At 64.4% G+C, this 27,468-nt stretch overlaps 1 protein-coding gene across 1 annotated transcript; it reads left to right on the top strand.

Moving 5' to 3' along the window:
• On the top strand, positions 1-26,495 carry HIP1R (huntingtin interacting protein 1 related). Its single transcript, XM_090257402.1, has 32 exons — positions 1-169; positions 12,499-12,563; positions 12,990-13,131; positions 13,420-13,476; positions 14,442-14,522; positions 15,492-15,568; positions 15,808-15,869; positions 17,528-17,668; positions 18,252-18,309; positions 18,384-18,459; positions 18,645-18,785; positions 18,892-18,953; positions 19,170-19,242; positions 19,335-19,518; positions 20,077-20,165; positions 20,257-20,373; positions 20,470-20,571; positions 20,828-21,022; positions 21,957-22,104; positions 22,209-22,295; positions 22,691-22,798; positions 22,918-23,054; positions 23,315-23,425; positions 23,675-23,733; positions 24,003-24,033; positions 24,124-24,186; positions 24,436-24,536; positions 24,658-24,763; positions 24,844-24,967; positions 25,043-25,104; positions 25,224-25,430; positions 25,736-26,495. Exons 1-32 carry the CDS (start codon positions 77-79, stop codon positions 25,781-25,783), a joined length of 3,207 nt encoding a protein of 1,068 aa, XP_090113528.1. The 5' UTR covers positions 1-76; the 3' UTR covers positions 25,784-26,495.
• Positions 26,496-27,468: the final 973 nt, after the last annotated feature.

Here is a 27,468-nt window from a genome sequence, read left to right as displayed (position 1 = left end):
GGTGCCTAGGCTCGGGCGGCCGGCCCGGGCGCGCTCATTCGCGCGGAGACGGCCGGGGAGCGCAGGCGGCGGCAGGATGAACAGCATCAAGAACGTGCCGGCGCGGGTGCTGAGCCGCAGGCCCGGCCACAGCCTGGAGGCCGAGCGCGAGCAGTTCGACAAGACCCAGGCGAGCAGCGGGGCCGCGGCGGGCTGATGGGCGGGCGGCGCCCTCTCCCCTCTCCCCTCGCCCGTGTCCCTTAGGGCCTGGTCTGCGACCGCATCCGGAGCGCCGGGGCCGCTCCCCGGCCTCGGCCGCCTGAGCCGCTCCGCGAGCAGGTGAACCGGAAGCGCGCGCCGGCGCCGGCGCGGGGCCGAGGTGCGGCTGGGGACCGAGGTGGCTGGGGGCCCCGGTGGCCGGAAGCCGAGATGCGGCGGTGGGCCAGGTGGGATCAAGGCGGCTCCGGGCCCAGGTGCGCGCCGGCGCGGCCCGACTGGATTTCGCTGTCCCGGCCGTGTCCCCTCCCCAGCTCCGGCGGACCAGCCCCTGGCCTCTTCCACGCCTGATAAAAAATGCCCCCATCGCAGGGAAGCAATGCATGTCCTTGAAGGAAACTCCCTGTTTCCTTTTCTCCCGAGCTGTTTTTCGGGGCCGCGCAATATCTTATTACCTGCTGGGCGAAAAGTTTCACGTATGCAGCCAGACTTGTTTGCCCGAGCGCTGGCTCACACAGAAGTAGTTTCACACCCCCTTATTAAATACCGGCGCCTGACAGACGGAAACTTCCTGGGCCCCCTTCCTGCACTTCCCACGCGCCTGCATCTCCGTCCCGGGAAGGTTATTTTAATCATGAAACAATGGCGCGGGTGTATATTTGGACATGTGTTCCTGCGGGAACACGACGCTGTGCTTCTGGTTTTCTGTTCCTTTTCATTTTGCAAACACGGAGGCATTCTTAGGCCTGGGGGATGGTAGCGCACACTTGTTTATTTGCCAAAAAAGTCAACCAAGGCCCCCTGGCCAGGTAGGTAGCTCAGTTGGTTAGAGCGGCATTCATCCCCAGGTGCCAAGGTTGTGGGTTCCATCTCAGGTCAGGATCAGCCAATGAATGCGTAAATAAGAGGAACAACAAATCGACGTCTTTCTCTTTTTCTCTCTAAAATCAATAAATAAAAGTTTAAAAAGTCAACCAAATTTAAATAGCCAAGAAAGATCTTACTTTTGAAATACAGGAAGCCAGAAGGACCCCTCCCACCCCTGCCTGAAGCTGGAAGGTGCCATTTGTGGCGGCCGGAGCAGGTGCCTTCCCCACCTCTCCCTACAGAGAGCAGGGACTTCTGCGGTTGCTTTCGAAACAAGTTAGCACATACGGTCTACCACAGCTGTTGTGTTGAAAGAAGAACTTGGGGAGCTACAACTTTCGTGCTTGTGATTAACAATGAAAATGGTAATAAAAGGTTGGGGCACCAAGGTCTGATGGAAAGCCTAGTGCCACATTAACCTAGACACAAGTTAATTTATCCTTTTGATCATCATCCTCTGGCCTATGGTGTTTGTCCGTTTTTTAACCCCGAGAGCCCATCATAAAAACAAATGTGGCATTTAAACTTATTCATACATAATTGATTGTGCCAGGAACTTGCGGAAGGATAGGGAGAAATTTAATTGGCAGAATCAGGGTGTTGTCAGAAGCTTTATTCATTCCCTGATTTTTTTCCCCTTGCTTTTGAGGAGGTGTAAAGGGGTCTGATTGCTACATAGAGAAGGTGGAATTTAAAGGGCTAAGTTCATTGATCTCCTTTTTTTTTAAGTTCCTGTGTCCCAAGCACTTGTTTTAAAAATATTTTATTTATTTATTTTTAGAGGGAGGGGAAGGGAGGGAAAAAGAGAGGGAGAGAAACAATATGTGGTTGCCTCTTGCATGCACCAACTGGGGACCTGGCCTGCAACCCAGGCATGTGCCTTGATTGGGAGTCAAACTGACGACCCTTTGGTTCACAGGCCAGCACTCAATCTACTGAGCCACACCAGCCAGGGCTTGATCTAACTCTTAATCAAGGGCAACCTTCTTTAATGTCAAAGAGAAGGGATCTGATATAGGTCCACACATTTTGGTGGTTGGTTTTGTAAACAAGGTGTTTTGTTTGTTTTTGCTTGTTGGCTTTTCTCTCAGTGGCTGAGAACGTTACTTACAATAAATAGCTTTCTAATGGATGAAAATAGCATTTACCTATTTCAGGGCTCGCTTTTCTTTCTCCTAGAAAAGAGAGTTTGGGCTCAGTGTCTGGCTTTGCTTGTCTTCAGAGTGGCTTACTGAGGGATGTAGGAGTAAGGTTTGTGCATGGTTAATATTTAATTAGATCTTTCCCAGAAATATCTAGTGAGCTGCCAGCCAGGCCCCAGAGGTGGAAGGGACCTGGAGAGCTGAGCTTGCCACTTACATGTTTCCTCTGGACACAGAATAGCACGTCCGATCCACAGATGCTCCTTCCCTGTGTGTCCACAGCGACCACAGCAAAGGGTTGCTTTGGCCTCCTTAGAATTTACATCCTTGCGACCTGTGAGCCTTGCCCTTCCTTGTGAACTCCTGGGTCAGGAACAGGAAAAATGCTTACATATTAATTGTCTTGACAGGCCACACACCCTGTTTAACAGTCAGGAGTGTTCGGGGGGAGGGGGGTGTACCCGGTAGGAGTGGGGGTTGTGGTGTGTGTGCAATCCTAGGGGGAGGGTCCAGAAGGCTGGTCCGTTCTTCCCCGCGACTTCAGTCCCTTTGGTAATAAAGCCCTTTTCAAAACGGATGTGAGAAAGTGGTGTTGGCTTGTTGCTGGTGCAGTGCTGTTCTGAATCTAGGGTGCCCCAGGGTACAGGGCACCGCATTGTGAACCCGCGCACAGCCCGGACTGCAGGAAAGGGGGTGTGGCCACGTGGAAGGCCCCTGTGGGCAGGTGGACCTGAGCGCTTGTCTGTGGCCTGGGGCCAGGTGCTCAGCCCCTGAAACTGTTTCCTTGTCTGTAAAAGCGGAGGTAATTGCACCCACCTCATATACCTGTTTTAAGGCGTAGGTTGATGTGGGATGATCAGCTGAATATCAGTCCCTCAGAGATGCACATGCCCTGATTCCCGGAACCTCTGAGGGTGCCAAGCAGGTGCTCATCAGCTGACCTTAAGGTGGAGCTAATTGCCTGGGTGAGCCAGGTGGGCCCAGTGCAGCAGTCACAGGGCCTTCAAGTGTCGCAAAGGGAAGCGGGGCAGGTCGGCAGTGTTTCAACCGCTGGCCTTACCAAGGGAGGAAGGGGCCGCTAGCAGAGGAACTTGGCCGGCATCTAGAAGCTGGAAAAGGCGGGCAGTGGATTCTCTTGCAGAACCTCCAGAAAGGCCCCTTTCGCACCGTGAGATCCCTTTTGGACTTCTGAGCACCAGAGCTGTCAGATGGTGTGTGTTGTTTTAAACCTCTGCCTTTGGGGCGATTTGTTATAGCAGCAGTAGGTCCCTAATACACACAGAATGCAAAGCAGGTAGTGTTGCGCTCTGCAAGTTGTCAGCTAGCTGTCTTTCTCCCTTCCTGCCCCGTCCCCCAGAAGCTTTAAAATTTCAGAACCATTTCAGGCCTGCCTTCCACTAGCAAGGAGACTCGCCTTTCAGGCCTGTTATGGATGAGGACTCAGCAGACAGGAGTCTTGGAAATGCCAGATTTCCGGTCTTGCTTTTTCCTTAGCTGTGAGTTCCTTTGCTCCTCTGAGCCTCAGTCTCCCCTTCAGGACGTGGAAATAGAGCCCCAAAGCTTCCCCCCAGGCCAGTCGGAAGAGGGGCCCCGCTTGGGCTGCCTGCCCGGGTGTTGGGGGTGTTAGGCGTGGGGAAGGAGCTGGAGAGAGGGCAGGCTGCGGAAACGAGGTCATGGGTCTGACTTTCCCAGGTCAGTGACATGTCCCCACAGCAGCCTCAAGGAACCCAAATCTCGTAAAGAGGACCACTTAGTGACTGAGGACCTCAGCCGTGTTAGGACAGCCCTGCCCAGCAGGAGCAGAGCCCGAACCACGACTTGACTTCCCACGTCTGAGTAGCCACGTTAAGGAAGTCAACAGAAACACGTTCCTTTTTATTGTATCTTTTCTTCAGCCCGGCGTCTCCAGATGTAACCATTTCATTCTGTAATCTCTATAAAAGTTATACGAGTGGGATAGCTGACATCCTTTTCCTCCTCCTGAGTCCTCCGAATCCGTGTGTGTCTGACACTCAGGGCTCGTCTGGGTGGGGGCTCACGCTCAGGGGCTCAGTAGCCACCGGGGTCCAGAGAGGACGGCACAGCGCAGTGTGAGAGTCACGGGGTCGGGGGCGTGGGAGCTTTAAGAAACATCAGTGCCTGGGTGCCTGAGAGTCAGCGTGGTGTGGTCCGGGCCGGAGCCCTGGGCCCTGTTTCTGTTTTGTTTTGTTTTGTTTTTTGAGTTTCCCTGCCAGGAATTCTTTAGAATCTCATTATTAAAGGCAGACCACAGGGCACAGACAAGTGTTTGGTCACTTACCGTGAGCTTCTGGTCTGCACGCTGTTCTCAGACACACAGCGCTCTTTCCACGCGCGCTGCTCCCTCTGCCCTGCCTCTCCCATCCCGCTCCTGCCCTTGCTCCCTCCAGGGCGTCCCCTCTGATGGGCAGGTGCCCTACGCGCGCCCACCCTGTGTCTTCATTACTCTTTCTAAGCTCTCTTAACTCACCCCTTTCTGGGCCTCATTTGAAAGTTTACCAAAAATCCCTGAGTCTGAGGAGAAATCTAATCCATGTAGTGGACAGCCATCCTACCACTGTCGCGGGGGCGCACCTCACCGTGTCCCCATGTGCAGGCCTGGCGCCTGGCACCTGCCACAGACGGGTTCAGTGGCTGAAGAGTGGAGGCAAGCCAAGGCTCCTTTCTGCAAAGGGGAGGGAGAGCCCGGTTCACAGCCACCCTAGGATGCTGCCCCCAAAGCCGGACATGAGCCGCTCCGGCCGCACTTACCCGCACCCCCCAGGTCCTCCAGCTGGGGTGGGTCATGGGTGGTGAGCTGTACCCTGCCACCTGATTCTGCCCTCTCTGTGATGCTCAGGCAGGCAGCTGACTTCCTGACTCTGGGGCTGCCAGAATCCCCCTCAGCCCCCTGGGTATCCAGTGACCTCCTGGTGCAGATGGGGGTGGGGATGGAGCTGCCAGTCCTTGCCCTCCCTCTTCCCATCTTTGATGGTCATTTGCCCCGTAACACGTGCAGGAGAAGTGTTTACTGTGTGTCTGTTGGCTCGCTTCTGGTGCCTTGGGATGTGCTACAGGGAGAGGAAGATCATTTCTGTCCCCCTGTCCCCTCCAAGAGCCATGTTTCGGTGAAGAAGGTGGCAGGTGCCCTGTGGCGAGCCGTTAGGAGCGGACAGTGCCTCCGTCTCCTGTTCTGCGCAGGGGACACAGTGTGAACACCCAGGTCACGCCGCGAGGGTTGACAGACTTCCTGGCACAGAGGAAATGCCGTGTCCACGGTGGCGCAGAAGGGCAGGTTGGACCAAAAGAAGTAGCAATAACGTCCCTCTCGGGTCCTGTCCCTGTGCCCTGTATTGGCAGGGAGGAGCGGGAGCTGATCTGCAGCCCGGCTGGGCGGACCCCAGCAGGTGCTCACGGTCCCCTTCCCTGGGACAGCAGGCCCGCTTCCAGGGACTGTGTCCTCTGGGAAGATACTCCAGGGGAGGCCCCGGGGAGTCGGGGCAGCCGGCTTGTGACTCCCTTGGCAGAAACGCTGCCCTTCTGACCTTGCCCCGGGCCAGCGCCCCTCCGGGCCCGGCAGGGCGGCCTGTTTGTGAATGAAACCCGCCCGGGCGCCCGGTGCAGCAGCTCGGAGTGGAAACTCTGGAGCCGTGTCTGGGGCTGCTTGGCTGGGCACAGGGAAACCCAGCCAGCTAACCTGAGACGCCAGCGGCCGGGCTGCGCTGTCGCCAGGCCCTCCCCTCCTGCACTTGGTCCCAGGCGGAACTCCGGTGTCACCTGGTCTGGGAGGCCGGCAGCTGCGCGGCCTTCCAGGCTCCCCGGTTCTCATGATGTTGCCGGTCTGCCTCTCTGTCCCCCGCATACTGCAGCTGAGCTGGGGCAGTGGGCACCATTGTGTCGCTTCCCCTCTGGGCCTCCGAAAGCCCCACCCCCTGAGCCCCAAGATCCTCAGGCAGGGAGGCGTGGCCTCCTCTCGTGTCCCAGCGCCTAGGGGCACATGGCTCAGGGGACACTTGGCGCATGCGGCCTCCGGATTCCCTGTGAGTCCTCAGAGCTGCGGAAGGGCTGAGTCTGCAGGGAGGGGGTCACGTGAGGCGGGGCTGTTGCTTCTCCTGCTGCCCTAAACAGTCCTCAGACTGCAGAAGGCTCGCCTGCCGGCGAGTGACTCAGGCCCCTGGCTTGTGGGACAGACAGGTCTGTGGAGTGATGTCACCAGGCCCAGGGAACGAACCGCCCCGGCTGGCTCCCTGTCCATTCCCGGGGTGGGACTCAGGGCGCGGCTGGTCTTCTCCTGTGTCACCAGCAGTTGGGGGAGAGGAGGCAGAGGGCGGGCCCCTCCTGGGAGTGGGAGGATCCTTCCTGGCTCATGCCCGTCCTCCAGGAGGGCAGGTGACCATGGCTTGGCCCTCAGTTTCACAATTGAGAGGCTGGGACCGACCGTGAGCTGGGAAGTGAAGGAAGAGAAATGGCGGTTCACGCCGCGGGACCGGCGTCGCTCCAACGCCTTCCCAGCCGCAGAGATCACGGAGCTGCAGCCTGGGGCCGAGCGTGCCTGGCTGCTTTGCATGTGACCACATCCGAGCCGCCTCCTCAGCTACAGAAATTCTGTGTTTTTGTTCATCAATGGCCTTTGAGGTGGCAAAGGCGTCTGAATGAGGCCTCTCTGTCCTTCAGACAGCTCTGGGCACGCCGGGGCAGAATAACCCACCTCTCTGCCAGTGCCCGAGCCCCGGCCCTTTGAAGGACGGTTTTGTCCCCGCCGTGTGCGTCATGATAACAGTACAAGGAGGCTTAAGTCTGATTCATCGCAGGGCTTATTTTTAAAATAGAAATTGTTTTATAGTTGACTTCAGTACTTAACTCCCGTGGTTAAGTTACTAGCTGGAGAAAGACACTCACAGCCTTGAATTTAACCAGCACTTATATTTGAAAGAGCTTTGTTCACTCAAATGTTCACTCTTCCATTCATCCAGTGAAGACTTATTGGGAGCCAGGGTCGGGGCTGGGGACTGGGGATATAGCAGGGATCAGACCTGCAGGGTTCCTCACGCCGCGCCTGTCTGTTCAGGGATCAGAGGTAGACAGGGAATAACTCATGAGCAAGGCAGTTCCTGAAAGTAAATGTCCTCAGTGAGAGTCAGCAGGAGGACTGCGTGTGGGGCGGGTGGGACAGACCCTCCCGGAGGGGGCATTTCAGCCACCGCGGGGGGCTGGGGGTTTTTCTTCCTGCTTCCCAGATGGGGAAGTTGTGATCTGGGAAGGGGGCTTTTCCAAAGCGAGGGCTCCCCTTGGAGTCAGGCGGATGGGGACATGGTCTGAGGGCTGGGGCGCTGCAGTGACAGTGGTGGAGCTGAGTGAGGAGGCCTGTGTTTGTCCCCAGACACGTGGGCCCCTGGGGCGGGGTTTCCCTGAGTTCGTGTCCCCCGCCATGAATAGTGAATAGTGCCCGGCAGACGAGAGGGTGTCAGATGTCCCTGAGAACAGCCAGGGCTGCAGCCTCTGGTCACGCAGCTCTGACCCCTTGCCGAGGACTCGGTTGGTGCGTGATGGACTCCATCCCTCAGGGACTGCCCCCTCCGCGCTGCCCCCCGGACTGTGTGGCTGTCCCCAGACTTCGTGTGCCCCCTGTGCCCAGCATGAAGCCCCTCAGCCGATGGAGTGGGCACTGGGCTGAGCCGCCCTTGACCAGAGCTTCCTGCTTGGTCCCCTGGCGTCGCCGACCGTCCACGCCTCGAGCTCACATCAGGGGAATCACGGCCGTGGCTCCAGCTGCCTCGCCGGGTCTGGGTCTCCTGTCTCCTGAGTCAGCACCTGGTGTGTGTCCCTGCACGTGGCCTGACCAGGGACGAGTGTCATCGTGGCTCTGTCCAGCCCGGTCCTGGATTGTCTCCTCCAGCTTCACTCCTGGGGCCCCTGCCGGCACCAGATTGGGTTTTCATTAGACAAACAAGGACGAGATTGTTCATGGAAGCCAGGGCAGGTGTGGCTCAATGGGGTCCTTGTAAGAGGCCTTGGGGACTGTCCCCCCCCCCGGCCACAGGACAGAAGCCACCAGGGAGGGAGCTGGAGGGAGCTGAGGTGAAGCCCAGGCCCAGGGTCCGACACCCTGGCCCACAGGAATGGGGAGCTGCTTGGCACCACCCTGGTTTGAACAAATCCCCATCCAGACTCTGCGTCCTGCCTGGAGTCAGGCCAGGTCCTCAGCGAGCTGGGCTCCCGTGGCGTCTGCGCTCCCTGGGCCCCTCCCCGGCAGAGGCGGGCTGGGGGTGCGGTGGGGGCTGAGAGGACAGGCAGGAGGCCCACAGGCTGTGCTGCAGTCTCCTGGTGGGACTTGATGGGGGAGGGCCGTGTGAGGGTCTGTGAGTGCGTGAAGTGTGCAGGACAGCGCCAGCCAGCGCAAAAGCCCTCGGCCGGTGGTCCGTCATCGTGACCTGGGGGGGCGAGTAACTTCCTCAGCCTCGATTTCCCCATCCTTCCTCATCCCCCTGCTCCCAGGGCCACTTCGGAGATTAACTGATACAGCAGCCACAAGGCACTCCGCAGAGCCTGGCACTCGGCTGAGCGCCTCCGAGTCCCTTTGTCCCTAGGTTTTCGCGACCTGTGGCGTGACAGCGCTTTTACATTCTGACTCTCTCTGGGACGTGCTAGAGCCTCCCCAGCCCTGAGCCTCTGGCCGCTCCGGCCCCGGCCGCCCCGCTGCCTGGTGCCCACCCTGCCTTGGGAAGAGCAGGCGGCTCCCGCCCTCACCGAACGGGGCGCGGACCGCTGGAGAGCTCCAGGCCAGGCGGCCCGGGCCGGGGTGCGGACCTGTCCGACGTCTCCAGCACAGAAGGAGCAGTGTGGTCTGAACGGCCAGGAGACCGGTCCACACGCCGCCCTCTCTGCCTCTGCAGACCCTCTGTGCCCTCCCCTAAAGCCCCCGGAGTCGCTGTCCTGCTCGTCCTGCTGTCCTGCCAGCGTTCGTGTGTGTGGGGGAGCCAGGCCCTGCCCCCAACCCCCCACCACTCAGAGGGAGGGTGGAAGCTGCCCTCTTCCTCCCTGGGACCCAGAGACGCTGACATCCCCAGGGCGGTGGCCACCCGCTCCCCAGCACTGGGTCCTCCGTCCCAACATGGGGGCGTCGTCAGCCCGTCCCCGGAAGACTGCTCTGCCTGCGGCGGTCGGTCCCGTCAGCAGCTGGAGGGACTAAACTGCCTGCTGTTGGTGGGTGCACCCAGGCGCAGGGAGGCGGGGTTCTGGGAGCTCGTGGGCTTGGAGAATCCACACATGGTCGCGGGCCCCCGTTTCTGCTTTGGTTTCCCAGTCACCCCCGGGGCTGGCGTGAGGCTGCCGTGCCATGTAGACAGAGCCAGGTGACAGCGCTGCCCCGATGGGACTGTCAGCCCAGGAGCCGAGCCGTGTCGGAACCGCCCCGCGGAGTCCAGCCTGAAGGAGACCCCGAAGCATGGCCCATGTCTGCGGCCCCTGCGGGGGGGTGTCCGACAGGCCAGGCCAGCCTGGGAGGCGGCGGGTGTCCCCGGGGCTTGGCTGCGGCTACCGGCAGGAACACGGAGGCCCTGTGAGGGGCCCACAGGCTCCCTCTGTGTGAGCTCCGAGCCCCCCCACCCGCACATCTGCCCCTGCACACTGCGGGCCGTGTTCCCCCCGGGCGGAGCCCCGGGCCTGCAGCCAGCACCAGCGGGCAGGACTGGAGCGCGGGGTGGGGTGGGGGGGCTGACAGATGCTCCATGCTACTGAAAGCCTGAGTGCCAGGCACTGGGGGGGGCTGGGGGGTGCGGCGGTGACTGTCCAGGCAGGACCGCCCCTCGTGGTGCTGTCATCGGGACGGGGAAAGCAGGACAAGGGAAACATTGTTGTCAGTGGGTGCCCAGCACGTGGGGACGCGTCAATTGGGGGGTCTAAGTAGGGTGGCATCAGGTGGCAGCAGGACAGTGACAAGATGAGCAGAGACCCCAGAGGGTTCGGGGTGGGGCCCAGCAATGAGAGGCGCTGCTGATAAAGTGAAAGCCTGTGCCAAGGGGGCTAAGGGGGGGCCGGAGGAGGGGCGCCTCGCCCTAGCCGCGGGCCCTGCTTAGCAGCTGCTCCTCCCTGCTCCGGAAAGGCCACAGCCAGCCTGCGCCTTAGGTGGGGTCCTGCCCCCCTGCTCGCTGGCCACTGGCCTGGAGGAGAAAGGGGGAGGCCTGCGGGAGGCCCAGCCCTTCCTGGGGTCCGCTGGGGCCCTGCTGGGAGTGCGGGGTACACCTTCGGTCCTCAGCCGCCCCCGGGCGGCCTGCTCTGCAGGGATGGCTTTCAGCTCCGCTCTTGCCTGGAATCTCTGGACCAGGTGGCAGTTGTCAGAAGAGCCAGCTCAGGTGTCAGGGCAGCTGGGGGATGGGGTTACACAGCCCGCAGACCAGACACTCCCGGCTTCTGAGCTGGCAGCGGCTTATTGCTGGGGTAGGTGTGGCCCGCCCCTTGCCTGGCGCTGCCCGAGGCCCGCTCTCCCCAGCTCCGTGCCCACAGCGGGAGGTGCCTGGGAGCAGCCTCGCTGAGGACACAGGACGTGAAGGCAGCCAGGTCCGCCTTTGCCCTCATTAGTTGTACAGACAAGAAACCTAAGCCCCGTGCCTTGGTTTTCCCGTCAGGGAAACGGGCTCACAGCCACGTCGAGGGTTTTTGCCGGAAGGCATGTGGCCTGTGCCTGGTGCCTCATTGCCCCTGTCGCGGACGCAGTCCTGCCTGGGCGGGGAGTCCTTCTTACGTGGGCACAGCGTCTCCCACAGCCGCTGCTCAGTGGTGCTTGCTGCCCGGAGGCAGGCGCTGAGGGTGAGGGGCCTCCCCCACATGGTGGCAGCGGCTTGGACAGCCCGAGAAGCCAGAGCCTGCAGGGGCTGCTGTCCCAGCCCGGCCTTGGTGCTGCGGAGCGGCCCCCAAGGGGCCTGGCATGTGGTCGCAGCCCCAGCACTGCCTACGCCCCTGTGAACCGGGCTGCGGTGAGCACCGTGTGTGGAAGGTCCGCCTGCCTTGCTGGGGGGTCAGGGGCCGCCCCCGCCCAGCCCCCAGCAACACCAGCTCCTGGGTCTGAGCGTCTGCAGAGCAAGGCCGCCTTCGCCCCCACGGGGCTGCTTCTCTTACGGAGGAAGCCCCTGCCCACAGCACACCAAACACGAGTGGGCCGCCTCCGCGCCCGGCAGGGCCAGTTTCTGTTGTCAGATGCCACAAGTGGGGAGCACGGGGGCTGCTGGCGGCGCTGTGCCTCAGGCCCCCTCTGCCCTGTCCTCTCGCTCCTGCTTCGGGTCGTGTGCTTCCTGTTGGCAAGGTGGTGACCCAGGGCTCAGGGCCTGGCGCGGGCTGCAGAGCCAGCGATCGCGCAGCTCCTGGGCCAGCCTGGGGGGCCTGCGGCGTGGGCCCTGGCTGAGGGAGAGGCGGCCAGTCCTGAGGGGTGTCTGCGTCGGTCGGGGCCCTGCCCGTCATTCTTGGGCAGCTCTTCTCGGTCCCCAAACACTCGTGTGCCCAGCTCAGTGCTGGGTCAGTGGACAGAAGCTTATGAGACCTGCCGCCAGGTGGAGAAATAAAACTTCCGCAAGTCAACCCAGGGGTGGGGGTAGTTCCTGTGTGAAGTGGGCAGGGGGTGACTGACAGCAGGTGCCCTGAGCCTTTGGTGAGGGAGCAGTCACATCCAGGAAGCCTTCCTGGGAGAGGAGGCATTGAGCTAAGGACGAGACCAGGCTCTCGAGAGGAGAGTACCTTCATTAAGGATGAGATTGCTGCTTGCTTAGGGCCCAAGTGGCAGCAGCAGGTGTGCTGGGCAATCCCCTTCTGCCACCCCCACTGGGGCCGTGGTCACCATCTGCCTCCCTGGGGTGGGAACTGAGTCAGGGCTCGTCCCCACCCGGGACAGAGGCCGCCTGTGCGGCAGGTGACAGGTGTAGCCTGGTCCCCATGTCGCGGCTGTGTAGGCCTTGTCAGCTTGTGTCACCTCGGGGTCCTGCCACGGTAAGGTCGGGCTGCCACACGTCTGGTCACGGGGTGCCGTGAGGGCTCAGCTTCTCCCAGAGTTGAGAGAGGCCAGGTGTGGGGCCGTGGCCGTGCCCAGCTCCCTGGGGCCAGACAGCCAGCTTTGTTCCTTATCGCCCAGACCCCTGAAAGCTCCTGGCGGCTTTGCGGCTGCAGGTGTCAGCTGTCGTTTGAGCTGCGCACATCAAGCCTTCAGAGGTTCGGTCTGATTGTCTCTACGCTCCCCTTCGCCACCCTGGCTGAGTGCCGCCCTGTTCTCTGCTGGGTGGTTTCTAAGCTCTGCCTCCTCTCTCCCCTCCAGGCCATCAGTATCAGCAAAGCCATCAACACCCAGGAGGCCCCCGTGAAGGAGAAGCACGCCCGGCGTATCCTTTCCTTCCCTGCCTACAGTGGCCCCGGCCCTTCGTCCCTCTGGGTCCCTGGGGGGTGGCGAGAGGGTGCAGGCGGGCGGGGGGCTGCCCTGCATGGTTCAGGGCAGCAGGGTGGCGCAGCAGGCCCACCCTCACCCAGACGGGAGGCCCACGGGGCGTATCCACCTGTGGCCCTGGGCCGGCCAGCTCTCCCGCTCACCCAGCTCGGGTCAGACTCTGAGTCCCATCTTGGGACCACCGCTGGGTCCAGTTAAATCCGAGGGTCACGACCCTGCCTTTTTTTGCCCTTGGCTGAGAACCATAGCTCTCGGACCTGCGGCAGGTGCGGAGGGGTGCGGGGAGGAGGCGCTCGGAGCCGGGGCGCGGCGTTGGCTTCCCGCACGGGTCTCTGCTCCCCGCACTTGGCCTTAACGCTGGTGGGCATCATCCTGGGCACGCACCACGAGAAGGGGGCCTTCACCTTCTGGTCCTATGCCATCGGCCTGCCCCTGCCCAGCAGCTCCATCCTCAGCTGGAAGTTCTGCCACGTCCTCCACAAGGTCCTGCGAGATGGGCACCCCAACGTGAGTCGCCGCCGTCCACTGGTCCCGAGAGGGTCTCCCGCTCCAGCCACCCCGCTCTCAGGGTAGCGGGGGCCGGGGGCCTGGCCTTCTGTCTGCTGCCACCTGAGCAGGCGGGCACCCCAGGGGAGCAGAGGAGCGGTGTCCCTTTGAAACGAGAGACTCTGTCCTGCCTTGCCCGCTGCCCTCAGCCCTGTCCCCCCCCAACCGTGTGCCAGCTAGCAGGGGAGTCACTGTGTCGGGGCCCTCCTGCCAGTCAGAGTGCTTCTTCTTCCCCCCTCGCCCCCACAGGTCCTCCACGACTGCCAGCGGTACCGCAGCAACGTCCGGGAGATCGGGGAGCTGTGGGTAGGTGCCGCGTGAGCTTGGCGGCCTCGCCCCTCGCAGACGGCACTGTCCACAAAGTCCAGCCGTGGTCCTGCGTGGCGTTCGAGGGCCCCAGCATGGGGGCCGAGCACTGGCAGCGCCGGGGATGGGTGTCTTTCTGCTCACGCTCTCAGAGCAGAAGTTGGAGTGGTGCTTTTGGGGGCGGGAGTGGGGCGAGGTGAGCCTCCTACGTGGGGCTGCGGCCTTGCCTTAGAGGGTCTGGGACAGGAAGTTTCAAGTGCAGGGCTTGGGGCCCCCGGTCCCTGAGAGTCGGGACGCGCGGCAGGCCCCGTGTCTGGGCGTGTCTCAGTGGCCGTGCAAGCCCTTGTGTGGGGTGCAGGCTCCTGGGCCCCCCAGACCGGCTGCTGTAGGACCTTGGGATTGGAAGTCTGTGTTCTCTGGAAGCTCTCATCAGGGATTGGGCGGCCCCTGGGTGGGAGTGATGATAGGGCCCACAAGGGTGGCAGAACCCCAGAGCTGCTGTGATTTACCAGTGCCCCCAAGTAAGGAAAGGGGCAGCCGGGGTGCCGTTTGCAGATGCGGGCCCAGCTAGCGTGGCCCCGGGGGACGCGGTGTTGGGAGGTGACGGGAGAGGCAGCTGGGAGGACACAGTCACAGGCCTGTCGGAATGCGCCTCCCCGGCTGCCGCCAGCATTTTAACAGCACTCAGCTCAGAGCCGGCCGCTGCCCACACGAGGAGCAAGACGCCCAAGTACGGGCGCGGGCAGGGGCGGCAGGCTGGGGGCCTGCGGGGGTGCTCAGGAGGGAGGCGCCGGCCGCCTCTGGCGGGTTGTGACACTTGCTGAGTAGGTGACGGGGTGGGTGGGTGATGACTCTCGGCCTGTCACCTCAGCCTCCCGGTCTGCCCTGTGGCATGCCAGGGCCTGTGGCATTCTCAGTCCCATTCCCGGGGCAGCGGCCCCTGACCCCAGCCCCTCTCTCCGCAGGGGCACCTGCATGATCGGTATGGACAGCTAGTAAACATTTACACCAAGCTCCTGCTGACCAAGATCTCCTTCCACGTTAAGGTAGCTCCTCAGGGGGGTCGAGGGGCTGGCGGGGCCCTGGGCGCTTCCCTCGTGTTGTCCTGTGACTTAGAGGAGGCGGCTTCTGCTCTGTCCTGAACTGGATCCTAGGCAGGGGTTCCCCGCCCCCGCCCGCCGGGCCACAGACCAGTACCTGCTTGGGCTGCCCAGCAGGAGGGGAGGGGCGGGTGGGCGAGTGAAGCAGCCTCTGTATTTACAGCCGCCCCCCAGGGATCTAGGCTGCGGCTCCTCAGGAGCATCTAGTGCCCGAGGCTCGGGGGGTGGAGCCGGGCGGGAAGCTCACGCCGCACTGGGCAGCGGCTGCAGACACAGACTCCCATTAGCAGGAGGTCTGACTGCACAGGGACCGTGCTAATCGGCTGCTTGCAGGCTCGGGTCAAAACCCTCTCAGAGCGTGAGTGGCAGGTGACAGCTGAGCTGCACCTGGTGGCCGGCGTTAAGTCAGACTCCGACCTTCTTCTAGTCCGTGCGCGGCCCGCCCGTTATCTTACCGACCCCTCCCGTCTGCGCCTCGGTCCCAGCATGTGGTGCGCTGTGTAGTTACTTCATTCTGTCTTATAATGCGATGAAAGCAGAAATAAAGTGCACTGTAAATGTGGCGCCCTGGAATCACCCCCAACCCCCCCTCCGGCTGGTGGCAGAACTGTCTTCCCCGGAACTGGACCCTGGGCCATAGGCTGGGGGAGGCTGCCCCGGGGAAGCGAGGGGTGCGGCACCCCGAAGTCAGAGCGCCGCGAGGCGTCTCCCAAGGGCACCGGAGGGGGCCCTGGCCGGGCCCTGCGCTCCAGGCAGCCTCTCGCCCCGGGTGCGCGCCCTGTCCTCTGGCCTCGGCCTCACGCAGTGCCCAGGGCAGGTGGAGGCTTCTCCAGCCTCTTCCCTCCCTTAAAAGCTGGGGCCGGTTCTGGGCCCCGGCCTCCCGGGGCTGCTGTTGAGTGGGGGTGTCCTCCACAGCACCCCCAGTTTCCTGCGAGCCTGGAGGTGACCGACGAGGTGTTGGAGAAGGCGGCCGGGACCGACATCAACGACATGTGAGCCCCTCCGGGAGGTGGGCCAGCCTGGGCCCCCCTGAGTGTCCCTGAAGCCCCCCAGCCCCGCTCTGGTCGTCTCCCCAAGGGATGAGGCTGACGTGGAAGGGGTGGGGTTTGTGTGGGATCCGGCATTTCTGGCTGGAGGGCTGTTGTCCTGTGCAAAGGTGCGTTGACAGCCTGGGGGGGTTCTGACAGGGGCGTGGCCCACAGTGCCCCCGCTCAGCGCCCCCCTCCTGCAGCTTCCAGCTCACCGTGGAGATGTTCGATTACATGGACTGTGAGCTGAAGCTTTCCGAGTCAGGTGAGCTTGCCGCCTCTGAGCCAGACACTCACCGTCGCCCCACACACCTGCCCCTCGGGGGTCCACACGCGGGGGTGCCGGGCCCCTGGCGGGTATGGTGTCTGCTGTTCCTTCCACCAAGTGAACCCACTCCTCCTGGCACGGTGTGGGAAGGGCAGGGGCGGGGCTGCATCTTTGGGTCCTGACCCGGGGTCCCGCCTGCGAGGGCCAGTTCAGGTCACCTGGCATGTTTTCCACTATGAGAGGCCTCTGAGTCACGGCGCCAGGGAGCTGGCAGCCATGGGCAGGAAGTCTCAGGGCTCCCCCTCCTGGGGCCATGGAGGTAATTGTTTTGGGTGACAGCTTCAGAATAACTTGTGGGTGACTCACGCTTCACATGGGCAGATTGAGAAGCAAATGCCTGTTTAAGGGAAAATCAAGAGTTAGAGGTGGGTCTGGACTCTGAGCCTGGGCGGTCCAGTGGGCACTTGGAGCTAAACCTGCATGCCTGCGGGGGAAGGCCCTGCCTGGGACCCACCCAGGGAGCGGCGGGCCAGTGTCCAGGGCCGTGGCAGCCAGCCTGTGCCCTGGCAGAGACGCCTGTGGTCCCCACCCGTGTGCTGCCCTTGGCCTGGGTGGGGGCTGAATGTGAGGAGGGCAGGGGTCCCCACGAGGGAAGGTGGAGAAAGCCCGCAGGCAGGCCCGCCAGCCCTGGTGACACTGACGTCTTGTTAAGCACAAATAAGGGGCACCCCTTTAGTGCCACGTGCCAGGGTCTCCCTGGAGAAAGGTGCAGGGGCGTTTCCCCTGCTGAGACGCTGCTCCTGGCTCGGTCTGTAGAATAACAGCTGGGATGGGGGCGCCCTGAGCGCCCGTCTGTGGAGAAAAGGCTATGTCTGGAAAAACCTCCAAATGGTACATCAGGTGTGTTGTCATTTTTCCTGAGAAAAAGTGTACTTGACCTGTAATTAACAATTAAGTGTTTACAACGGGAAGGGCAGCACTTGGCTCCTGCCTGTTCCTCCTGTCCCTCCTGGGCATTCCTGTGTAACCATGGAGGTGTGTGGCAGTCCCAGCCCAGGCAAGGGGACAGCGGGACCCCTGCTTGGGACCAGCGTCCCGGCGGCCCCCCCGCCTTGGTGTGCTGCCTGCACCTCGTCATCTCTGCCCAGACAGGAGGCCGCGGGGGAGGCGGCCTCATGTTTACCCTTTTCCCTCCTGCTTGGACGACCTGATGAAAGGCATGATTGTCAGGGTTGACCCTGGTGCAAGTGAGGGTTGGGGGTCACTTGGGGTTTGCAGAGCCGAGTCCTGACCCTCCTGCAGCTCTGCGTCTCGGGCCCCCCCGGCCCAGCTGAGCTGGGTTTTCTCTGCCTGACCTGTCACCCTAGTTCGAGGGAGCACTGGCCTCGCTCTGGGGCTGCCATAGCCCATGGGGCAGCCAGTCTGGGCGTGAGGAGCCGTGGTGTCTGAGGACCCGGACAGAGCCCCAGTGTCCAGCTGGGAGTGGTAAAGCCAGGCCACCCAGCCGCCTCCCAGGGCTTCTGTGACCATATCACGCAACCGCAGCGGGGCCTGTGCCCAGCGCTGTCTGCACGCGGCGCGGGATCACCTGCCATCCTCTGCCTGCGCCTGCCAGCCCCTGTGCTCACACGCCTCCTCCCGCCTCTCCTCTGCAGTGTTCCGGCAGCTCAACACGGCCATCGCCGTGTCCCAGATGTCCTCGGGCCAGTGCCGCCTGGCGCCCCTCATCCAGGTCATCCAGGACTGCAGCCACCTCTACCACTACACGGTCAAGCTCATGTTCAAGCTGCACTCCTGTGAGTCCAGGGCCCCTGCGGTCCAGCCAGAGCCCAGAGGGGCTCGTACTGACCGGTGTGACTGTGTCAGGGGTGAGAAGTCGAGAAATTGATTAATAGCAGCAGTGATAAGCTTATTACCCAGTAATATAAATACCATAATCGGTGAAAGATCACCACTTTCCCAACCAAACCTTAGTGAGAAAAGCGCGTGGTTCTGCCATCCTCTTGCGCGTGGGGCCTTGGAGAGGGTCCCGTGGCCCCTGTGTTCAGCCGGTGCCTCGTGTCTCTGCAGTGGGGTCTCCTCCCCAGAGTCACTCTGAGAACCACTGGCCAAGGGCATGTGAGCCTTTCAAATACTAGCCCAGGGCAAACTGGGGTCGAAAGCGAGCTCACAGCCCTCGGAACCCGGCCCCAGCGGGACCGCCCCTCCCACTCAGGTTTCTTCCCTCCATAGCAGGCACCGGCCGGCTGGCGGTGATCTCTGGTCAGTGAGGCTTTCTAGAATATGGAGGAACAGGCCGGGGGAGGGGAGGTGTGACACTGGAGTTTGGGCGGCCGCAGAGCGTGAGCACAGACCAAGTTCATTAACCCTGTGCCCCAGGTCTCCCGGCGGACACGCTGCAAGGCCACAGGGACCGATTCCACGAGCAGTTTCACAGGTAGCGGTCGGGCCGGTGGGCTGGGGCCACCCGCCGGGCCGGCTCCGCCCTGACCTCCCGCACACTCCCCGCAGCCTCAGAAACTTCTTCCGCAGAGCATCCGACATGCTGTACTTCAAGCGCCTTATCCAGATCCCCCGGCTGCCCGAGGTACCAGCCTGATGGCCCTGTCCGCCGGCCGCCGCCCAGGTCCCCACTCTGGGTCCTGAGCCCTTGCAGGGCCCGGGGTGCCTGGGAGGGCCCCCCCATGGGCTCTGGGGGTGGTGAGGGAAGGCTCCTGGGTGGGCTGGCTGGGGTGGGGGACGCTGAGTTGCTCCCGCCTGTGACCCTCTCAGGGCCCCCCGAACTTCCTGCGGGCCTCGGCGCTGGCTGAGCACATCAAGCCGGTGGTGGTGATCCCCGAGGAAGCCCCTGAGGATGAGGAGCCAGAGACCCTCATTGAGATCAGCACAGCCCCCCCTGCCGCCGAGCCAGCGGTGAGCGGCCCCTCCTTCTGCCTGGGGGGCTGGGGCAGCTGCACCTCCCTCCACTCCCCCCTCTCCTGGCCCGGAGGGTGAGAGTCACGGTGCTTTGCTGTGGCAGGTGGTGGCGGACCTCTTTGGTCAGACCTTTGGACCCCCCAATGGCTCCGTGAAGGACGACAGGTGAGGCCAGGGTGCAGCTGCAGAGGGTGGGGCGGGGGGTGGCCAGCGTGGAGCTGGGGTTGGGAGGGGCCCCAGGCGGGGACAGAGACTTGGGACACCCAGATCCCAAGGGACCGCTGAGGAGCCCCCAGCGCCCGTGCGGGGTCGTCTGGTTCTCCTGGCTGACTGAACTTGAATGCCAGGCCTGTGCGGGCCTCAGAGAACCTCTGTCCGCAGGGACCTCCAGATTGAGACCTTGAAGAGAGAGGTGGAGACCCTCCGCGGCGAACTGGAGAAGATGAGGCAGGAGGTGAGGGCGCCGGGCTGGGCGGCTGCGCCCACCACCCGCACGCAGGCTCGCACGGGCCCACGCCCACGTCCGCATGCTTCCCGCCGCCACAGGCCCAGCGGTACATCGCCCAGCTGAAGGGCCAGGTGAACACGCTGGAGACCGAGCTGGAGGAGCAGCGGAAGCAGAAGCAGAAGGCGCTGGTGGACAACGAGCAGCTCCGCCACGAGCTGGCCCAGCTCCGGGCTGCCCAGCAGGAGGGCCAGCGGCACCGCAGCCTGCGCGAGGAGGCGGAGAGTGCGCGGCCGGGGCGGGGCGGGGGTGGGAGGCGGAGAGTGCGCGGCCGGGGCGGGGCGGGGCGGGGCGGGGCGGGGCGGGGCGGGGCTGGGATGGGAGGCCGAGAGTGCGGGGGCGGGGCGGGCCGGGGCGGGGGCGGGGCCGGAGCTGGGGTGGGAGGCGGAGAGTGCGCGGCCGGGGCGGGCCGGGGCGGGGCGGGGGCGGGCCGGGGCGGGGCGGGGGCGGGGCGGGGCCGGGAGGCCGGTGCGGGGAGGGGCGGGGCTGGGGTGGGAGGCCGAGAGTGCGGGGGGCGGGGCAGGGGCGGGGCGGGGCGGGGGGGGGGGTGGGAGGCCGAGAGTGCGCGGCCGGGGCGGGGTGGGGCGGGGCCTGGGCGGGAGGCCGAGGGTGCGTGGCCGGGGCGGGGCGGGGCGGGGGCGGGGCGGGGCGGGAGCGGGGCGCGGCCGGGCGGGGCAGGGCCGGGGCGGGGCCGGGGCGGGAGGCCGGGCCCAGCGGGAGGGTCTGGTCCCCAGTGGGGGGCGCTGCTGAGCTGGGGGTCACGGCCCCCCCTCTCCCCTGCAGAGAAGGCCAGCGCCACAGAGGCGCGCTACGCCAAGCTGAAGGAGCAGCACAGCAAGCTCATCGCCACGCACGCGGAGCTGCTCAGGAGGGTGGGGTCCTGCCCTGTGGCTGCTGGCAGGGGTGGGGGCTGGGGGGCGCCCCCGGCGGTGGCTGAGCGTCAGCCGGTCCCTGCCCGTGCAGAACGCAGACACGGCCAAGCAGCTGACGGAGAAGCAGCAGAACCAGGAGGAGGTGACGCGGGTGAAGGAGCAGCTGGCTTTCCAGATGGAGCAGGTGAAGCGGGAGTCCGAGATGAAGGTGCGTCCCCTGCGTGCACAAGCCGGCTCTGGAGTCCCCTCGCACCGCTGTCCGTGCGGCACACTGGCCCCGTGACACATCCTCCTTCCTGTCCAGCTGGAGGAGCAGAGTGACCAGTTAGAGAAGCTCAGGAGGGAGCTGGAGGCCAAGGCCGGAGAGCTGGCGCGCGCGCGGGAGGCCCTGAGCCGCACGGAGCAGGTGCGGGGCTGCTGCTGCAGGGCCTGGGGGCAGGGGCAGGGCGGGACGGACGGGAGGGGCCTCCTTCCCACGAACCGCGCCAGGCCGAGGTGCCGCTGGGTCGGTCAGAGGCCCCTCGGCAACCCTGGTGCGTGGCTCCGATCCGGCACGTGGGGCCCACGCAGGAAACGGGCCCTGGCCTTCAGGAAGCTCGCGGCCCCGGGGGGCGGGTGGAGATGGGCCCTGGGAGCCCCGCTCACGCGCCGGGTGTTCACAGAGCGGCTCGGAGCTGAGCTCGCGGCTGGACGCGCTGAGCGCAGAGAAGGAGGCGCTGAGCGGCGCGGCGCGGCAGCGGGAGGCCGAGCTGCAGGCGGCCCAGAGCCTGGTGCGGGAGAAGGAGGCGGCGCTGAGCGAGGAGCAGCAGCGTCACTCCCAGGAGAGGGCCGAGCTGCAGGGGCGGCTGGCGGACAAGGTAGCGGGCCTCCCACACCAGGCGTGGCTGCCGGCCAAGGTGTCCCCCCCACGGGCCCCCCACTGGGAGTGGCCCAGTCGGTGGGTCACGGGCTCATCCTCCACTCCTGGGACGTTTCACGGCTCCAGAGGGAGCCCCTCCACCACCCCAGCCCCTGGCCGCCTCTCACCGGATTTCTGTCTCTGGATGAGCCTGTGGGGACATTGCAGAAATGGAATCGGAGAACAGGGCTGGCTTCTTTCACTCAGCACGTGTGTTCTGGGCTCACATGTGTTTCAGACCTTCATACCTCTTCCTGGCCCAGTAATGCTCTGCTGCGTGGACGGACCACGTGTTGTCTGTCCGTCAGCAGGTGATGGACACTTTGGTGGTTTCCACTTTCTGGTTATTGCGCGTGATGCCACTGGGAACGTTTGCGTACAAGGCTTTGTGTGGACGCGCTTTTATTTCTCTTGGCTACGTAACGATGGGTGGGTTTTCTGGGCCATGTGGTGACTGTGTCTAACCTTCGAGGAGCCACCAATGTTTCCTGAAGCAGCTGAGCCATCTTCCCTGCCCCCAGGGCGTGTGCGTGCGTCCCGGCCTCCCTACGTCCTTATCCGACTTGTTGCCGCTGTTGTTCTGGCCAGAAGGCCTAGTGCTGCCTTGCTGTGGTTTACATGTGCATGTCCCTGGTGGCTGATGCTGAGGCTCTTTACGTGTCCCATGGCCCTTTGTATGCCTTGGGAGAAATGTCTGTCCAGAGCCTTTGCCTACTCCTTTAACTGGGTTGTTTGTCTTTCTAGTGCTGAGCTGCCTCCCCCACTCTCGGTGAGGGGGGCCCCATCCCTGGGGGTGGAGCAGGGCCTGGGTGCCAACCACCTCCCCCGCGAGGGTCTCAGCTGGCTGCCCTGGGGGCAGGTCTTCAAGCTGCCTCTCCCCCCTCTGCCCCCAGGAGTCTCAGGAGCAGGGGCTGCAGCAGAAGCTCCTGGATGAGCAGTTCGCGGTGCTCCGGCGCACCGCCGCGGAGGCCGAGCGCATTCTGCAGGACGCCGTGGGCAAGCTGGACGACCCCCTGCACCTGCGCTGCACCTGCTCCCCGGGTAGGGCCGCCGACCTGGCCACCTGCTTTCCCGACCAGCTGGCAGGGGGGTGCTCACCCACCCCAGGAGGCTCTGCCCCTCACCCCTCACCCCTGTGCTCGCAGACTACCTGGTGAGCAGGGCCCAGGTGGCCCTGGATGCTGTGAGTGCCCTGCAGACGGGCCACGCCCAGTACCTGACCTGCAGGACAGGTGAGTGCGGGGGCGGGGGCGGGACTGGGCGGGCAGAGGCTGTCGGCAGTTGGGTGCTGGTCCCTGGACCCTGGCTGTGCCCTGCCTTTGGCGAGGTTTCCCGCAACGGTCCCTCTTCAGGATGCTGAGCAGGGCCTCCCACCATCTGTGCCCCTTGGGAGCCCTGTCCTGCAGGCCTGGGCCACAGACCAGGGTTTGGTTCCCGCTCTGCTGCTTTCCGGCTGCATGGCCTGGGCCTAGCGCCTCCCACTCTCCTGAGCGCTCCTCTTCGCCCGTGGACCGGCGTGGATTCGCGTGGACTGGGGCCCGGGTGCCTGTGTCGGGCTTGCTGGGTGGGGGAGCAGCGCCTGCTGGGAGGTGCCGGCAGCCTCAGGGAACTTGCTCCTTGCCCGCAGACGCCTCTGCCCTGGTGGCTGCCCTGACCCAGTTCTCCCACCTGGCTGCGGACACCATCGTCCATGGCAGTGCCACTGCGCACCTGGCGCCCAGCGACCCTGCTGACCGTAAGTGGGCCTGTGCCCCACGGGCCCTCGCGATGGGCCAGGGCAGGGACAGGTCTGGTGACTGGCCGGGCGCCTCCCACGGGTCTCGCGCCCGCTCCCCTCACAGCCCTCTCCCGCAGGCCTGGTGGGCGCCTGCAGGGCGTGTGGCGCCCGGGCGCTGGAGCTCGTGCGGCAGCTGCAGGACCCGCAGGCTATGCAGCAGGCCCAGCCCGGCCTGGTGCGGACGCCCCTGCAGGACATTCTTCAGCTGGGCCAGGTGAGTGTGCAGCCAGGCTCTGAGTGTGGACTGGGCTCTGTTCGGGGACAGTGGGGCTGGGGGCAGGGGCTCGGCTCCCCAACTTTTCTGCCCCTTCCTTCAGTTTGTGCTGGACGGGGGCTCATGAACAGCCTGCCGCTGTGGGACCTGGGGGAGGATAGAGCACCCGTTCCCGCAAAGTCCTGCTGCCTCGGGCTCCTTGTGGGTTGACTGGGGGTCGAAGGCACCCCACCAAACCCCTGGGCGCCCTCCTTCCCCAGGAGCTGAAGCCCAAGAGCCTGGATGTGCGTCAGGAGGAGCTTGGGGCCATGGTGGACAAGGAGATGGCAGCCACGTCCGCGGCCATCGAGGAGGCGGTGCGGAGGATTGAGGTGAGGACCGGGATGCAGTTTCCCCAGAGCCCTGGCGGCTGGGGGGCTGAGCGCAGGCCGCTCCCACCTCTGCAAAGGACAGGCGGCCGTGCGGGTCAGGGCAGGGAGGCAGCCTGGCGGCTTGCCCTGAGCTGAGCCCTCCCCTCCCCGGCCCAGCGGCTGTTCCTGGGGCCTGGTCCGGCACCGGAGCCCCCCTTCCCCTCACACTGCCCTCCTCCCCGCCTGCTCACGGCTCTGTCCCTCGCACAGGACATGATGAACCAGGCCCGCCACGCCAGCTCTGGGGTGAAACTGGAGGTGAACGAGAGGTGAGCGCCCTGCTTCCCCCGGCCCATGACGAGGCAGGTTCCCACGGCCTCCCAGAGCCAGGGGCTCTGCCCTCCTGACTGCGTAGCTCTACAGAAGCACAGGGAATGGGGCCCACACGGCTGAGCACCTGGTGGCAGGCCCGCGTTTGTCCATACAAGAGGCTAGAGGCCTGGCCGGCTCCCTGACCTCCATGCCCTCCCCGCTGCGGCTTCCCCGGGGCCACACAGCAGATCTCTCTCTCTCCCCCCCTGCCTCCTCCCGTCCACAGGATCCTCAACTCCTGCACAGACCTCATGAAGGTGAGCGGCCGGCTGGGACCCCAGGGCGGGCGGGTGGGCTTTGTCGTGGCGAGGGCTGCCCGAGAGTGACACACGGCGTGGTCTTGGCAGGCCATCCGGCTCCTGGTGACCACGTCCACCAGCCTACAGAAGGAGATTGTGGAGAGCGGCCGGGTGAGTTGGCCCCGCAGCCGGGCAGCGAGGCGGGGGCTCCTGCAGCGGCCCTGACCCGTGCCCTCTCCATCCCGCGCTGCCCCAGCCCCCGCCGCAGTGCGCGCAGTGCCTGGAATCCCAGCTGCAGCCCCTTCCCCGCGGAGGCGCCCCTGTGGCCTGCGGGAGGGGGAAGGACTCCGGGGGCATCCGTTGCCCCTGTGACGGCTGACCGGCCGATCGCGCCCCGCCCCGCCCCGCTGTCGCCACTAGGGGGCAGCCACGCAGCAGGAATTTTACGCCAAGAACTCCCGGTGGACTGAAGGTCTCATCTCAGCCTCCAAGGCCGTGGGCTGGGGAGCCACGCAGCTGGTGTATGTCGCCCCAGGTGGGGGGCAGCAGGGAGCGTGGTGCCCGGGGCTGGGGAGGAAGCGTGGGGGTGGCCCGGCTCTCCGTGGGGCTGGAGACCCAGGCCCTGCCCGGCTCTGCCCCCAGGGAGTCGGCGGACAAGGTGGTGCTGCACACGGGCAAGTTCGAAGAGCTCATCGTCTGCTCCCACGAGATCGCAGCCAGCACGGCCCAGCTGGTGGCCGCCTCCAAGGTGAGGCTCCGTGCCTTGGCTCCTGGCTGTGGCCCGAGACATCAGGCCGGGGCCACGCTCACCACCCCTCGCTCCCCCAGGTGAAGGCCAAAAAGGACAGCTCCCACCTGAGCCGCCTGCAAGAATGTTCCCGTACCGTCAACGTGATGGCCGCTAACGTGGTGGCCTCCACCAAGTCAGGCCAAGAGCAGATTGAAGACAGAGGTGAGTGCGGGGGCCTGGGAGTGGCTGGGCGGTCGGCGTGGGGCCCAGACACTTAGCCGCCCCCTCCGGCCACAGACACCATGGACTTCTCCGGCTTTTCCCTCATCAAGCTGAAGAAGCAGGAGATGGAGACCCAGGTAGGTGCCCGCGCCCACCCCACAGCCGCCGGCCTCCTGGGTTCACGGCTGAGCTCCTGAGGGCGGGAGGGCCCCCCTGGGGGGGGGGGTCAGGGGCCTGCTGAGCCGTGCGGCTGCAGGTCCGGGTCCTGGAGCTGGAGAAGACGCTGGAGGCAGAGCGCGTGCGGCTCGGGGAACTTCGGAAGCAGCACTACGTGCTGGCCGGGGGGGTGGGGACGCCCAGCCAGGAGGAGCCCGGCCAGCCCAGCGCCGCCCCCCACAGCGGGACCTCCAAGAAGCCTCCCCTGGCCCAGAAGCCCAGTGTGATCCCCAGGCAGGACCACCAGGTAGGACCCCCAGGTGCCTGGCGTCAGTGCTCGGATGGGCGGGGCCCTGGAGGCTGCTCCCCGGCCTCTGCTCCCAGGCCTGCGGGACCCAGGCCCATGGGCGGGTCAGGAAACACTGACCAGCAGGAGTGAAAACGCTGCCCCAGCGGCCCCCCGGGACTCAGCATTGCTTGAGGGGAAGATGCAGGGGGCTGAGGACACAGGGGTGGGGCGCAGGGTGCTGGGGTACTGGGGGCCTGGCCTGGGCTGGGTCGTGCGCCCACCCCTGGCTGTGTCCAGTGAGCCCCTCGCCTTTACTCCTGCAGCTGGACAGAAAGGATGGCGCCTGCCCGGCTCAGCTCGTGAACTCCTAGGCTCCGAAGGGCCCCTGGGGGGCTGGCGGGCACGCCTAGGCCCACGTGGCTGCCTGGACTCTGCTAAGAGGCTTGGGGGGCGCAGCCCGTGCACCAGGTGCCCCGGCCTGCCCCGCAGCTTTGACCGAGGCCCCCGGCCCTTACGGAGCCCGGGGCATCTGGGCTGAGCGGGGCTGACGGGCGGTCCTCTTGGATGAGTATTCATCAGCCACAGGCACCCTGAGAGCAGCCAGCGCCCCCTTCCTCCTCGGGCCTTGCGCTAGGGCAGCAGTGGTGGGTGCTGAGGAGGACGGGGCCCTTGTCTGGGGTGAGAGCCCCGCTGGGCCACGGCCACAGGTGCTGCCCTCACTCCTGGAGTCTGTCCTGCTGAAAGCTGGTGACCGCCGCTTCCTGTTTTCTGTGCCGTCTGGCCGCCTTCGCCCCGGAGGCCATGCTGACCGCTCCCCGTCGGCCGCGACCTCCGGATCAAGGGAGCCTTGTGCTGCACAGGACGGGACGGCCCACTCTGCCCGGCGCTCAGGCCCAGCGCAGCCGCCCCGCCCCGCCCTGCCCAGTCGGAGGCCCGGAGTGGACTTGTGTTGCTGAGAGCCCCTCGGGGAGTGGCTGGGTGGGGTGGGGACCCGGCTGGGACGAGCATGAGGATCCAGGTCTCTGGAGTTTAGTGTTCCCTTGTATGAGAGTTGGACTGGCAATAAAATGTACTTTGACTGTTGTGACCATGCAGCGGTGAGGGGCTGCACCTGGGCTGTCTGTTTCTCTGTGGCCGGACGTGGGTGGGGACCCGCTTAGTTTCCGCAGGTGGACCCCAGAGCACTTGGAGCCCCGGCAGACCTGGCTGGTGCCGTTCTGGTTCTGCCGGGTGTCATCCAGGCAGTTCCTCTGGGAGGTTTGTCCCTGGAAGCCCTGGACACCAGGGGCTTTTCTCTGCTGCCCCCAGGCCACCTCCAGGCCTCCATTCCCAGCCCCCCTGGTTCTTGACCCCCTGCCCCCAGCCCTGTGGCAAGCCAGGCCTCTTGGGAAAGGAAGGGGTGACTGGCTCCTGGCCCCCACAGCCTGTACATTTAAGAGACCTTCACGGAGGCCAGGCTTCTGGGAGCACAGCTGGCCTCCAGGCGCCCTCCCCCACCGTGCACCCTCCCCCACCGTGCGCCCCGGGAGGGGGTGGCTTCTGGCGGCTTGCCTCGGCCAACTGCCCTCAGACCCTCCCACTCCCAGATCCAGCATTTGGAACAGAAGGACAGTGCGGGAGGTGGAGGGAGGGGTCGACTTGGGTAGCTCCTGCCCAGCTGGCAGGACCCCCACTGTGTGGCCTCAGATGGCTTCCACTCCCCAGCCTCGGTTTCCTAGAGGAGGAGGTGGGGCTCTGGCCCCCCCACCCTGGGCAACTGAGGCACAGGTGGGTCAGGTGTGAAAGTTATTTGAAAACTAATTTCTGTAAATGGGGAGGAGACTCTGTGGGTTTTTTTTTTTTTTTTTGGTGTGTGTTTTTTTTTTTTTTTTGCAATCACGTTACTGAGCACCTTGGCCATGCCAAACATCGTGCCAGGCACCAGGGATGCAGCAGCAAACAAAACAGGCATCAACCCCACAGGGCTTCTCTGAGGAGGAGGAGAGAGAAAATACACTGGTGAATAAACAACGCTTGTTTTTAAAACGATTCTATTTATTTTTCTAGAGAAGGGAAG

Source organism: Furipterus horrens, unplaced genomic scaffold (genome assembly GCF_987537825.1).
Source record: "Furipterus horrens unplaced genomic scaffold, mFurHor1.1.pri manual_scaffold_11, whole genome shotgun sequence".
Classification (NCBI taxonomy): domain Eukaryota; kingdom Metazoa; phylum Chordata; class Mammalia; order Chiroptera; family Furipteridae; genus Furipterus; species Furipterus horrens.
This window is presented reverse-complemented; position numbering and strand designations above follow the sequence as displayed.

Coding starts and splice junctions, on each gene's coding strand:
- HIP1R (XM_090257402.1), top strand. CDS start 77: ATGAACAGCATCAAGAACGTGCCGGCGCGGGTGCTGAGCCGCAGGCCC. Junction 13,477..14,441: donor GGGAGATCGGGGAGCTGTGG/GTAGGTGCCGCG, acceptor CTCTCTCCGCAG/GGGCACCTGCATGATCGGTA. Junction 15,569..15,807: donor GGGACCGACATCAACGACAT/GTGAGCCCCTCC, acceptor CCCCTCCTGCAG/CTTCCAGCTCACCGTGGAGA.